Source organism: Planococcus citri, chromosome 3 (genome assembly GCF_950023065.1).
Source record: "Planococcus citri chromosome 3, ihPlaCitr1.1, whole genome shotgun sequence".
Taxonomy (NCBI): Eukaryota; Metazoa; Arthropoda; class Insecta; order Hemiptera; family Pseudococcidae; genus Planococcus; species Planococcus citri.
The window spans coordinates 15386618-15400333 of record NC_088679.1 but is presented as its reverse complement, the minus strand read 5'-3'; the positions used below and the strand labels follow the sequence as shown (position 1 = coordinate 15400333).

Here is a 13716-nt window from a genome sequence, read left to right as displayed (position 1 = left end):
TTTTCAGTCTGTACTTACAACCAGGTGCTTACGACAATGAAAAAATGATAATTTTGATTTGAAGGGGTAATTTAAACTTACGTACCTACACTACAGGAAATTCAATTTCCTGATACTAAATTGGTAAATTTTAATTAGAATCCCCCTCAAATTAACTAAAAAAATCTATTACGTATTAAAAACATACTTCTTGGCTAGTATTTCAGCTGCTGAATTACACTTTGCATAACTTTGCCTAGGAAATGGGCCGATATTGAAATCAAAAATGTCATGAAATCGAGAAAACCTCGTGAACTCTCACTCCATTCTCAGCATTGAATTTTTCAAATTCATTTTCATTTTCATTATTCGTTTTTGTAATTTTTTTCGTATCCTTTGATTTTTTTTTTGTAGTTTTTGTGCGAAAAAACAGTTAAAATATTGATGTGTTGTGCGGTTATATTTTATTAATCGTGTCGAGAAAGAGTTTTTGTTGAAAAAAAAAAATTTGAACGCATCACTCGATTAACTAATAACTACTTATTGCGCATTAAATTAAAGCATCCAATAAGCAAAAAGCGTATGCAAAAACTCTGTTGCAATCAGCGAATAGCTGCAGATGGCTTGTTTTTCGATAAGGATGAACAGTTGTTATGGCATACTACTTAGGTACATGAGTCTATTTGTTTTCTTCCTTTCTTCCTTTTTTTTAATTTTAATCTTTTCGACATTTTCAAACAATATTATTTGATCCTTTTTCTTTCGCTTTCCTTTTTAGTTTTTTTCGAGCTTTTTCCCCCATTTTTCAACTATGTTTCGTTTTCTCTCTCTTTCCTTTTTAAAGCTTTTTTAAATGAAAATTTGATGAAATTAATAAAAAATAGTCATCATGATTTGCGAAAAAAAAAAATATAGATATAAAACTGTAAAAAAAGTGATTAGTTAACTATACTGAAAAGAGTAGGTATTGGTGAAAAAATAAAAAAAAAATGAATTTGAAAAATTCAATTGCATCCCCTTCAATCCCACAGGACAACTTTTTTCTTAAAAGGCACATCCTAATAAAGAACATTTTAAAGCAAACTTGCCAAAAAACAGTTGGCCTTACTAACGAAATTTCGGCCATTTTGATTGATAGGTCAGCCCAAATAAAGTAGACCGAAAAAGCATGGAAAAATTCATCACCATACAAAATTTCAAATGCTGAAGTGCATTTTTCGATTTTTGGCGAATTTTTGAAAATCAAATATAAACCAAAAATGAGAAGAAAAATCAAAATTTTACCAAATTGACTTGGAAATCTGAAATTTGGGATTTCCCCTATTTTCGATCAACAAAATTGACCGGAACCAGTTTCAAACCGTTTTGAGCAGTTCTGAAGCCTCCAGCAGATTTTTGAAACTTGAAATTCCCACAAAATTTTATCAAATGAAGTTGGAAATCCAACATTTTTGCTGAAATTCAACTTCAACACGCTATTAAGTGGACTTCTGATGGATTCAAGTTATTTTGGAAGGCTCCAGTGACCTTTTTGAAAATTGCTGGAGCCTCCAGCAGATTTTTGAAACTTGAAATTTCCATAAAATCTCATCAAATGAAGTTGGAAAGCTGAATAAATTCCTTATGAAAACCAATTTCAATAGGTACGATATGAATTCGACTGCAGGTGGTTTTGAATCGTTTTGAATATTCTCCAGCTACTTTTTGGACCTTCATGGCCGATAAAGTACCCATTATTTTTTTCAAGTTCGGTTTATTCCCGTCTGAGAGATATTTTTGTCCATCGATTTCATACTTCTTTGAAAATTTGAAACATTATACCCTAGCTTCCGCCTCCGTTTGCGATAGAAAGATTAAGTTCCGATGTGGATTGCAGGGGCAGGAAGTTTCGATCCATTTTGGAGCCTTTAGCGACTTTTTAGAAACTTTTATTTTTCAAAAAATCCCACAAGATGTGTCCTAGTTAACTTAAGCACATACTGTGCAGAGTGAATTTCGGCTTTCCAACTCCATTTAATGAAATTTTTAGAAATTTCTAGTTTCAAAAATTTACTGGAGGCTCCGGTAATTTCTAAAAATTTGCTGAAGGCTCCAAAATGAATTCAAATCTACCTGAAGTCAACTTCGTTGCTTATTGAAATCAGTTTATTGAATGAATTTTTGCTTCCCAACTGCATTTTGGTGAAATTTTGTGGGAATTTCAAATTTCAAAAATCCACCGAAGGGCCCGAGAATTATCAAAAATTTACTGGAGGCTCCAAAGTGACTTGAACCCACCTGCAGTTGATTTTATAACGTGTTGAAATTGGAGTGTGAAGTAAATTTTGGATTTTCAGCTCTGTTTGGTATTATTTTTTGGAAATTTCGAGCATTGGAAAATCTGCTGGAGGCTCCAGTAATTTCCAAAAAGTCGCTGGAGGCTCCAAAACGACTTGAAATCTATCTGCAGTAGACTTCATATCGTATTGAAATCGGTTTACAGTATGAATTTCGACTTTCAACTTTATTCGATGAAATTTTGTGAGAATTTCAATAAGTTTCAAAAATCCACTGGAGACTCTTAAGAATTTTTAAAAAGTCGCTAGAGGCTCCGAAATGACTTAAATTTACCAGAAATTGACTTAATGGAGGTTAGATGAAATTTTGTGAAAATTTCAAATTTCAAAAATCTACTGGAGGCTCTAAGAATTTTCAAAAAGTCGCTGGAGGCTCCAAAATAACTTAAACTCATTAGCACAGTCGACTTCATAGCGTGTTTAAGTTGAATTACAGCGTAAATTTCGATTTGTTAACTTCAGTTGGTAAACTTTTGTGGAAATTTCAAGTATCAAAAATCTGCTGGAGGCTCCAGAACTGTTCGAAACGGTTTGAAACCGTTTTCAATTGACTTGACAGGTCAAAAATAGAGTGTATCCAAAATTTTAACTTTCCAGGTTCATTTGGTAAAATTTTGGTTTTTTACCCTCATTTTTAACTTAAATTCAATTTTCAAAAATTCACTTGACATCAAAAAATGCACCGGTCAATTTTTTCTTTCTAGAATTCTCACAATTGGAAGTCAATCGTCACTATAATCGTGTGATACCAAAACACATTTTTATTGGAATGTTTTCGAATTTCGAGGTGAAAAATATTTGAATTTGGAATTGGTTTCTTCCTAGGAAATGTACAGTGAAGCATGAAGATGTGATAAATTTTATGTTTTGCTAATAATCGTGTGTGGCTCATTAATGATAAAAAAAATTGAATCTTGTTCAACAACTCGACTCGCGATAAGTGGGTACATATACATCTAAGTACAAGAAAAAGCATTAAAAAAAATCTAGACGACGAATCTCATCTTATGCACTATAACGGCTGATATTTTTTATTCCGCAAATGGGCGCACGCGACAATGACTTCGACGACAGACTCTATAGGAGGAATACACATATAGGTAATATGGTACGCAGGTACCTACGACAGTATACCTATTCAAATTCGAAGCAATTATACCCCGACGATACAATAAAATCGCACTCGAGATAGGTACATTAAGTATTTTAAAGCATATTTGAAACATCCTGAATATGTTTATCGTAACTACGAAATGCTTTTATCCTTGCAGGATAAGTATACATTTATCATGTACAGTCGCACATGGGTTATTTTTTAAACGTACGATCTATGTCAAAACGGGTTTATATTTTTATTAGGTACTTGAGGAGAACGTATCGCACACGCTATGGCGGTATGTGTGGCGTTTCACGAGCTTTACACAAGAATTTTAAAAACTTTATTCCTCGGTTGTTGTTGTGTGTAAATTCCGCGTGCTTATTTTTATTTTTTATTTTTTTTTGCCTCGTATAGTATTTTCAAATCGAGTCGTTCCTCCGCATGTGTCCGGCGATGAGTGTACTCTCTCGTTCCGACTGAGTGAAGTATGGGTTCAGAAGGATGAAATGTATGGTCGGTAATACTAATTTAATGTGGCGACGATTGCGAGAAATAAATATACGAGTACATGTTGTATGGTCGACCAGAATACCTACTTATATGCGAGAATGTACATATGTACGTGTTCGATGCGAATATGGGATTTCCTGGTTTTTTGAATTCGTTGATGTGAGTTTTTAAACCCACGTTGTTGAGAGAAAGATGTTAGTGACTTACTGTTCCTTAGATTAGATAGAAAACTCGTACGTTTAGAATGATTGTTCATATTTTGTGGCTTTGGGTTAAGTAAATGCGTGAAGAGGTAGTATACCTTTTGAGTTGAAAAAACCCCAGAAAAATTTGGCTTCCCAAGACCAAAGGAAGTGGAGCTATGGACGTTTCAAAGTTGGATCATTTTTCAGAGAGATAAATACGACGTTTTATGACCTGGACACCTCCTCATCGCGACACTAAGAAAACACGATTTGAGTTTTTACATTTGCCTGAACCATCAACGCGGACTTGTGGTCACCAACAGGGCGCTCAAAAGTTGACAAAGTTGAGAAATTTTAGATTTTTCATTTTTTTTTTCGGAAAACCCAGCTTCTGCCCCAATATTTTTAGTGCAAATGTTGGTAAATTCTGAAGAAAAATTTTTAAATGCGGTGTTGCCAACATTTTGAAAATTTCTGTGAAAAGCTACAGTAAGTTTTATAATGCAAAAATTGCAACGATATTTGTAGGTGATTTTTTCTTGTCGATGGGTGAATCAATTTTGAGGAAAATTCATCTTTAAAGATTTTGTACAGCAGTGTAGCCAATCTTAGAGGAATGAATTATGCTGAATTCATTCAAACCCCTCAGCTGGACGGTGTCCTAGTCAAAAAACACATGTTTTACTCGAAAATAACTCAACTTTGAGACCCCATAGCTCAGCCTCAGTCCTCTTTAGTCTAGGGGTCCCATATTTTCTCTCACTGGTCATTAACTCAAAAGATATCATCCCTGTGAATTTGATTCAAATGCGAAACACTCTTTTTTTCGCAATCCATTTTCATCATCATATGTTTTCTGTCGACGATATTAATTTTTTTCTTGAATTCGTATTTATTTTTCAGTGTTGACATGCGAGAAAGGCATATACCGGAGCATGCCAATCACTGGTCTCACGAGAAAATCATGGGTGGCCGAGCTCATTTCAACTTTGACCAAAGGTCTTTGGTAATCGAGCACGTTACGCCGTCCGACGAAGGATTCCATAAATGTCGAGTCGACTTCAAACAAACCCAAACTCAGAATTTTCATATCAAGTTGATCGTTGTCGGTAAGTAGGCTAAACAGATATTGATAGATTATCTTGTTTATGTATCTAATGAGAATTTCAATTTAAAAAACAGCGAATAATATCGTCGTTAAGTTTGAGGGTATTCCTATTACCTAATTCTGTAACATAAATTTTCCAATCTTAAAAACTCATCTTACTTTCAGGGAAGTATCTACTCTTATTAAGAGTTAAAGAAACGCAATTATGGCTAATTGGTTATCATCAATTTATCATCTTCAATGCATATTGCATACTGCAACCTAAAATTATAACATAGGGAACCAAACAAAATATTAAGTATTGATCAAGTAAATTAAAGATGCCCCAATTTCAAACCCTCCTTTTACAATGCATTTTTCCATTTCCGAAAGTACGATTGGCTTTCTTCAATGGTTTTACCTATTTTTTATTTTTTTTTGGCTGAGTGACCATCATCTGAGAATCACCAAAATCATTTTTAGAATAAAATACTTACATAAGTACCTATTGAAGAGGAAAAACTTGTGATTTAATGGCAAACCTTATAAAAAATTCAATTTTCTATTAGATTTTTTTCTTTCAGTTCAAATATTCAAATAATGTATTACTGTAAGGGACTGCAAGCGGAATTTACAAGATCATTTATACATACCTAGGTTTAGTGCTTACAGAGCCACTTTACAATAAACAACAATACACAATAAATGAAATGAATTAAAATGAAATAAAATAAAGTGAATATAATCAATTGAATAGAGGGTTAGAGTTTACCCAGGAACTCATCTACACAATAAAATGCCTCCTTAAATAGCCGTTTTTGAAGAATTTTTTATAATAATTTGGTATTATGAACATCTCTGATTTGTGGAGGGAGACTATTACAGATTTTGACTGCCATAGTAAGTATCTATTCCTTCGCTGTTGACTTTAGTCCTCATTTGATTGGCAAAGATTGAGTTTATCCCTGTAGTATTATAGTTATGGGTCAGTACTGAAGGCAGAATAGGTAATATTATTTTTCATCATTATTGAAACCTGTAGTGTAAGGTTGCCTAATGGAAGTAGCACTCCTATAATATTTGTTTGCGTAACTTATCACAATTTAAAGAAAATGTGTGGTTGGGATCTATTTTTTTTTTTTCAATGTATGTAAGGTGTTGGAGCCCTGATAGGATTAATCAAGTGGAATTTTTTTCAATGGATCACTTGAAACACATATTTATAATTGTTTCATTGCGCACAGATGTCAGTTACAAGTATATTTTATGACAGTGCTGCCAGTTATTCAAAAAATGCCAAAGTTGCCCAAATCGTACCACTTTGAGGTTTCCTAAATCGTACCATTACATTTGCATTATATGCAATGAGTTCCCTAAATCATACCAGGTAAAAACTAAAAGAAAACTGAATAAAAAGCATCAAGACAAACATATAGTATTTTTTTCATTTTATAAATCAAAATACGCGTTATAATGAATAATAAAATGAAAACCTTATGCTTTTTCTTGAATTTTTTTACCTCATTTCATCTACTTCCTTCAAAATATGACTAAAATGTCTGGGTAGTACAACTTGGGGAACTGGTGGTACGATTTAGGAGACTAGTTTCCCAAATCATACCACTTGAAGACCTTTGCGGAAACTGAAATATCTCTTCTCGTTGAAGAATAAATTACTCTATTGATACGTCATTCGATAGACAAGGTTTCAAGCTACAATTTAAAAAAAAAATCAGTCAAAAAGAGTGAAAATTGGGCTCTCCAGGTCCTAATAACCAAGAAGAGGTATGATTTAGGCAACCTTACCCTAAGTAGTATAGGTATATAGGGATGGTGTTGTAATAATTTTTTCATCGATGAAAGTTTGTTAACAGGATTGGGTAGGGGCTAAGTTGAACATTGTCCTAATAATTCTCTTTTGAATAAGGAATATCTTATCTAGCTAGAAGGGTTTTGTTTCCTCCCTAGAATGCAAGTCCATATGACATATTAGAGTAAAACAGTCCATAGTAAGCTACTTTTAGTGTAGGAATGGATGCTGTTTTCTTCAATTGATAGAGAAGGTGTTGATAAGATGGTAGTTTATTTGAAAGCTTATTTACATGGTTAGTCCACTTCAAGTTGGTTTCTACAGTGATGCCCAACAATTTTGCAGTTTCCTTGAATTCCAGTAAAGAGGCCCTCAGTATAAAATTATGAATTATAAAACTTTCAAAAATTGCTACCTTGACGTTCGGGTTTTTTACACGGTGTTGTTGTGGGAAAATTTTAACGCACGCGTTGGCGGAGTGGTCTCCCAAGCTGACATTTTGCCTCACTGAGGCACTTTTTTTTGCCTATATTTGCGATTTGAGACGATTTTCTCACCTATATGAGACTAATGACAAAAATATGCAAATTAGCTTGTAGGTATTTGATTTTTTCAAGTACCTTACGTGAGTGTTAGATGGCGCCCTATTGAAAATGAAACTAAAAGACGCGATTCGTCTTTACAGTGTGAAAAGGAACCTAAATTAAATAATTTTTAAAATGAATTTTGAGGATCGAAAAAAAAAATATGAATTTAGATGCGTTGGGTTCGTTATTAGGAGGTCAAAAAAATATAATTTTGAGTTAAAAAACATCAAGTTTGATGCTTCATTCACCAAATTGAAAAAAATTAAAATTTTTTCCCATTTTCATCCCTGAAAATCTGTTTAGTTTGAGATAAAAATAACCCTAGAAATGGAAACTGCAGATTTTTTATTGCTTTTTAAAATTTCATCAGGCTTATTCCCCTAATGAATAGGAAAATTTAAAATTACATTTTTCTGACATTCTGACTAAAAAAAATCGAAGGAATTAGATAGGTAACACAAATTTCAAAGCTCCATCACTTTTTTGAAGATTTGTGTGCAATTTTAATTTTTAAGTGGAACTGTTGCCCATTTTTTTCACTTTTTTTGGACTAAATTTTGAAAAAACATCGTTTTTGACTCAAAAAACAGTCGTTAGTCTCTTCTTTTCCTCTTATTATGTGTGTGGATACCTGCTTAGGTATGCAATTATGTATCTTTTTTTAAATGCAAAGCACTTTCAGAAAAAAAATGTACTAGGTACCTATTCAGTTTTCATAGATTACAAAATACAGTAGAGTCTCGATAACTCAAACTCCGTTAACTCAAAAACTCCGATAACTCGAAGCAAAGTCGGTTTCCCTTCAACTCTCCATAAGACTCAATGTAAAATTCACTTCTTTACCTCGAAGTAAAAAGTCCAAAAACTCCGATAACTCAAAGTAAAATTTTTGAAAAAGACAAGAAAAAACCTCTGTAAGTCGAACGTTGCCAACGTTTTGCCTCTATAACTCGAATTTATAGTTGAAAACACTTGTAAATTTGAATTTCATTGATACAAAACTCTTTCACATTCACATATTGGTTATCTTCAATGGTACCTATTGGCTATTGTACATTCTCATTCCATACTTTAATTTTTTCGACCCGGTATAATACGTGTTTCCATTTCATTCTAGTAAAAAAAAAACACTCATCTAATTCAAAACTTCGCTAACTCGAAAACTCCGATAACTCGAAGTCAACTGCTTCTCCCTTCAGCTTCGAGTTATCGAGACTCCACTGTATACCTATTACTTATTAGGTACTTTGTGATTGAAAAATAATATTTGCAATGTTAATAGGTACCTATGAAGAGCAGTATATTTTTTCTGGGAAATTTTCACAAATTGGTAGCTAATTTATTTTTCAAAATAATATTTCACCCTAATAAACATATTGCATGCTGCTAAAACACATCTCAAAAAAATTGAAAAATTATTCCCTCCAAACACATATGTTTGGAAGGATAAATTACTCAAAATTGATGGAAAAAAATTACTTCCCTGAAGGAAGCTCGATTGCCTTTGAAAGTAGTTGACAAACATCCCTTACCTATCAATACCAGTTATGTGGGGTAGGAGGAGATAACGTTGCTGTGCAAATACCTACAACATACCATATACCACCACCTAGACAGACACCTACCCCAGACATTCATCTTCCTGTTTAAATCGTTAATTGAGGAGCTTGGAATCAAAACTCACTTTTGCCATCGGACAAAGTTTCGAGAAAATCGACAATAACTGATTTCGCCTAGTGCGTTGATGAAAAAAACGTCGCAAAGTGTGTCGAGCTCTTGAGTTAGACTACTAAATAGGATTCCATGAGAAAATTTTTTTTTTCAAGTTGCCATATCGTTGCAGTATGGCTTTCAAGTTTGGCAAAAGTGAGTTTTGATTCCAAGGTGGGGTAATTTTACTTTCTTTTGCAAATATATCGAAAAATAAGCCTCCTAGAAGAAAACTAACGACATTATGTCGATTGGAAATTTAATTCTCTACAATTTTCCTCGATTTAATTTTTCTGTAGAATGCTTCGTTCCGTCTCCAGACAGCTTTAAAAGTTTTGAGCGCTGAATTTTTCCAAAAATTATACTTTCTTTTGCAAATATATAGAAAACTAAGCACCCTAGAAAAAAACTAACGACATTAAGTCGATTGGAAATTTAATTCTCTACAATTTTCCTCGACTTCATTTTTCTGTAGAGTATTTTGTTCCGCCTCCATAGAGCTTTAAAAGTTTTGAGCGCTCAATACATCCAATTTTTTACCTCCTCAGTTGCATAACTTCCAAATTCAAAACTACCATTTTCGCTATTTTCACTATCAGAAAATGCTTCCGAAGTTGCAATTGAATCATTTTGGCTTTGTAGACTGCCATGCGACCTTGAAAATACAGTTTTTTTTATAGCTTGGAGTCAAAACTCACTTTTGCCACTGGCAAAAGTGAGTTTTGACTCCAAGGGCACTTTTTAACACGAAATTGTGAAGAACTGGGGCCGAATTCGGAAAAATGGATTCTGTAGGGTGATAGAGAAATCGAAGAAGTATCCGAATCCGCAAAAAAACGCATATCGATTTTTGGTGACAAAAGTGAGTTTTGATTCCAAGCTCCTCAATTGTAGTAGTTCTGTCTTTTCTGTCACAAAAGAATCTTTTCTTTTGTTAGGCTACATGGTCCAGCTATCAGCATTCACTGCATTTCACCTCCGCTCTGTATAAGGCAAAGGCATAATTTTTAGTTTTGCTAATAGATGGCGCTCGATTTTCAGGCTAATTCACCACAATTCTTGCCTCATAGAGGTGACTTTTTTGTCTCAAATTAAACGTATAGGGACCCTATGCGAGGCAAAACGATGTTAGCTCGGGCTTCTCTCATTTTCCCATTCAACTGAATTTTTCATATTCCATCTTTCAAGAATTATTCAAATTTTCATCAAAAATAAAGAATTTGAAGAATCTTTGAAAAATTCAATGGGAAGGGAAAATAAAACGTATCCCTTGGTCAAGCTCGTGGCTCAAAATTTTGCCACAATAACTCTGTGGGAAAAACTTCAGCGTCGGGGTAGCGGTTTTTAAAAATTTTAAAATTCAAAATTTTACGGTGGGAGCTAAACTCAAAACTGGCAGTTAAAATTTCATTGGTGTTGTCCTTGGTCAAGGTCTAGAGCTACCACTGAGGCCACTTTCCATCCAAATCCCTATTTGGAGGCACTTCATATGGTTCCCTAGTTAGAGGACGAATAGTGTGTAAAGTATCTAAAAATCGCGAGCTGATGACTTTGATGAGGTGTTTTGGATTGAAATTGACGTATCTGTTGTTAATGTTGAAGAAGTATGGCTGGAATTTCTGATGTGGTTGCAATTGAAGATGTGAGCGAGAGCTTAGCAACCAATGCAACCATCAACCGATATGGTAAAAGCAAATGCAAAAACTCTCTTGCAATCAGCGAACAGTGATGGCTTGTAAATAGTTACCTATGTGTCGTAAATTTTTGAAGTCATTGTTTTCTCTTGTAAGGAACTGTCAAAAATAACAAAAATGAAAAAAGTAGATACCGATCGCTTTTTCGACCAAACAATAAATCTCGTTTTTCGCTTCTCAGCAAAATTGCCTAAAAAATAAAATCTCAATTCCTTTTCTCATCCCCTCCCCCTCAGAAAAAAATTAGTACTCAAAAGTTGAGCTTTTACACCTAAAATTACCAAAACGTCCAGCTTTTTATCAAAAAGTTGGAAAATGGTTCAACCTTTTTATTTCAATAATTATGTTTTTTTGCTGAATTGCTACCAATGTTTCACATTTTTTTTTCTGAAAATACTCAAAAGTCTCGCTTTTTAGCCAAAAATTCCCAAAAAAGTCCTACTTTTTGACAAATGTTTTGAAGGCTTACATTTTTTGGCACATTTACTGTCAATAATTCCCCCTTTATTTTAGCGAAACTCTTACTTTTTTTACCAGAAGTTGCTGAGCTGTGTCTTTTGCGGAAATTATTGTTGGAGTCTCGTTTTCTGCCGAAAATCGCCTTTTGCCTAAAACTGCTAAAAATTGTGGTTTCTTGGGGAAAAGAATTTAAAAAGTCTCCCTGGTTTTTAAAAATTGTCCTAACGTGTCATTTTTTTCACCAGAAGTAAAGTTGTCAAGACGCCATTTCTTTTGCTGAGATTGTCGAGTCTCAGAAATTGTGAAAATTCTCATTTTTTCCACCGAAATTGCCAAATTATCTTGCTTTTTTAACCAAAAAGTTGTAAAATGGTTCAAATCGTTTAGGAAAAAAATAATTTGCCTACACAAAAACTCCCTGTTTTTTTTTTTTTTCAAAATTGTACAAACTATTGAGTTCCATTTCTAGATTTTAATTTAAAAACGAAAAGTTCCAGTTTTTTTTGGTAATTATTTCCTGCATTGAAATGTTTTGCTCATATTTTGTTATTTTTTTGGTCCTTTTGGTCACTTTTTGTTCACTTTTTTCGAGCTTTTTTGGTTACTAATAATTTTTTTTTTGTTGAAAAAAATGCATACGAGCCCCACAATTCAAATCAGTGTAGAAATCAGGATTATCGAAGTTGATCTTCGTTTTTGTCTTCATCTTCATGATTCGATTCAGCCGATAAAATATTATCACAATTATGTTGCCGCAGATCAAGATAATAAAAAATGCATGGAAGAATTATTTTTTGGAATTTTCCACGGAGAAATATTGATTATATGTATTGTTAAATAGCGGTCTTTCCGTTTCCAAACAAAAGCAGTTGATTCGAATCTCGTCGAAGGTCCATTTATGTTTTTAAATTTGAAAAATTAGGTACCTAACATGATTTTTTGAACACATTTTCATCATAATTTTCCTTGCCAAATTTTCTTTTGAAAATGAACGTTCAAAAAATCTCAATTTCAAGATCGACATTACGATTTTTTCATTGTAAGGTAAAAACTTTTTCTTGAAATGGGAAAAAACTTCCACCATTTTTTACAATAGGCATAAAATGTTGGACAAATCGAAAAGTTTGAGACAGAATTTTTTTAAATTTAAAAAATACCTAATCGAAGTGGTGACGTTTGCTTGACACGTCCTGACTTCACCAATGAGAGCGGCGGCTCACACGAGTAATAATTCACTTTATTATACGGTACTAGATGGCGCTGTTAATGAGTCACATGAAAAAAACTGTGAATTTTGAAGTTTTTTTTCACCTACCTTGAATTGATATCAATATACTTTGAATAGATGTACATACACGACATATTACTGCGTGAGAAATTTAGAATTAAATGTTACTTACTGCACGAGCATAGCTTACGATAAATCATTGAAAACAGTCGAAATTTTTAGTTCGGCAAGCCTCGATTTAGGAGGAAACCTATTCCAATTTTTATTACCTCGTAATATCTTACTCAAAACTGATGCATTTTGGATTTTTAAAAACAACTTCTTGAAAACCTAATTTTGTGGTTTGAGGTGAAAGAAGATTGACAATGTGGGTATCGTTATCATGTGATTCTAACCCGTTGAACACGAATATGAAGACAGATTTGCATTCGAACCCCTCCAAAGGGTTAAATGAGGAGGGGAGTTGCCAAAAAATTGAGTTTTTAGGGGAAAATACGTCATCGTTGAAGTGGCACTATTTATACCTTGATCAGAAAGTTGCATGGCGTGTAGAAGCATTTTTGACTAAAAATTCAATTTCTGGGATACCCAACTCCTCGAATGTGGCCTTCAGAAGGGATCAACTGTAGATATAACTTAATAATTCCTGTTCAGTGGGATTCTTCGCTAATATTTCGCATTAATGATGTCAAATAATATATCGAAGGATATCATTCCTTGAACTGAGGAAATATTTCGGAACGCACGTGTTGCCAATTTTTTAGTAATTACTAATTATTGCCAATTTCGAAAAATCAAAAAAAAATTCTAAAACTTTGGCGATTTTTTCTCGATTTTTTGGAATTTAAAATACTTATTGGCACCACTGCTCTTTGAAATATTTGCTCAGTTTCACGAATGATATCTTTGAATATTATTTAATATCAATAATGCGAAACATTTGCGAAGAAAGAATGTTTAAAAAACCAACTAACCCAGCTAATTTTCAATCGCTCAGTAGAACCCCAAAAGTGGCTTTGGATTTTAACGTCG

The 13716-nt window shown here is 33.4% G+C and overlaps 1 protein-coding gene across 1 annotated transcript in view; it reads left to right on the top strand.

The window, feature by feature from the left end:
* LOC135841264 (nephrin-like) overlaps nt 1-13716 on the top strand; it is a 1354679-nt gene that overhangs the window by 697052 nt on the left and 643911 nt on the right. The window contains exon 4 of the mRNA XM_065358143.1: nt 5013-5218. Coding sequence (XP_065214215.1) covers nt 5013-5218 — 206 coding nt within the window. The remainder of the gene's footprint in view (nt 1-5012; nt 5219-13716) is intronic.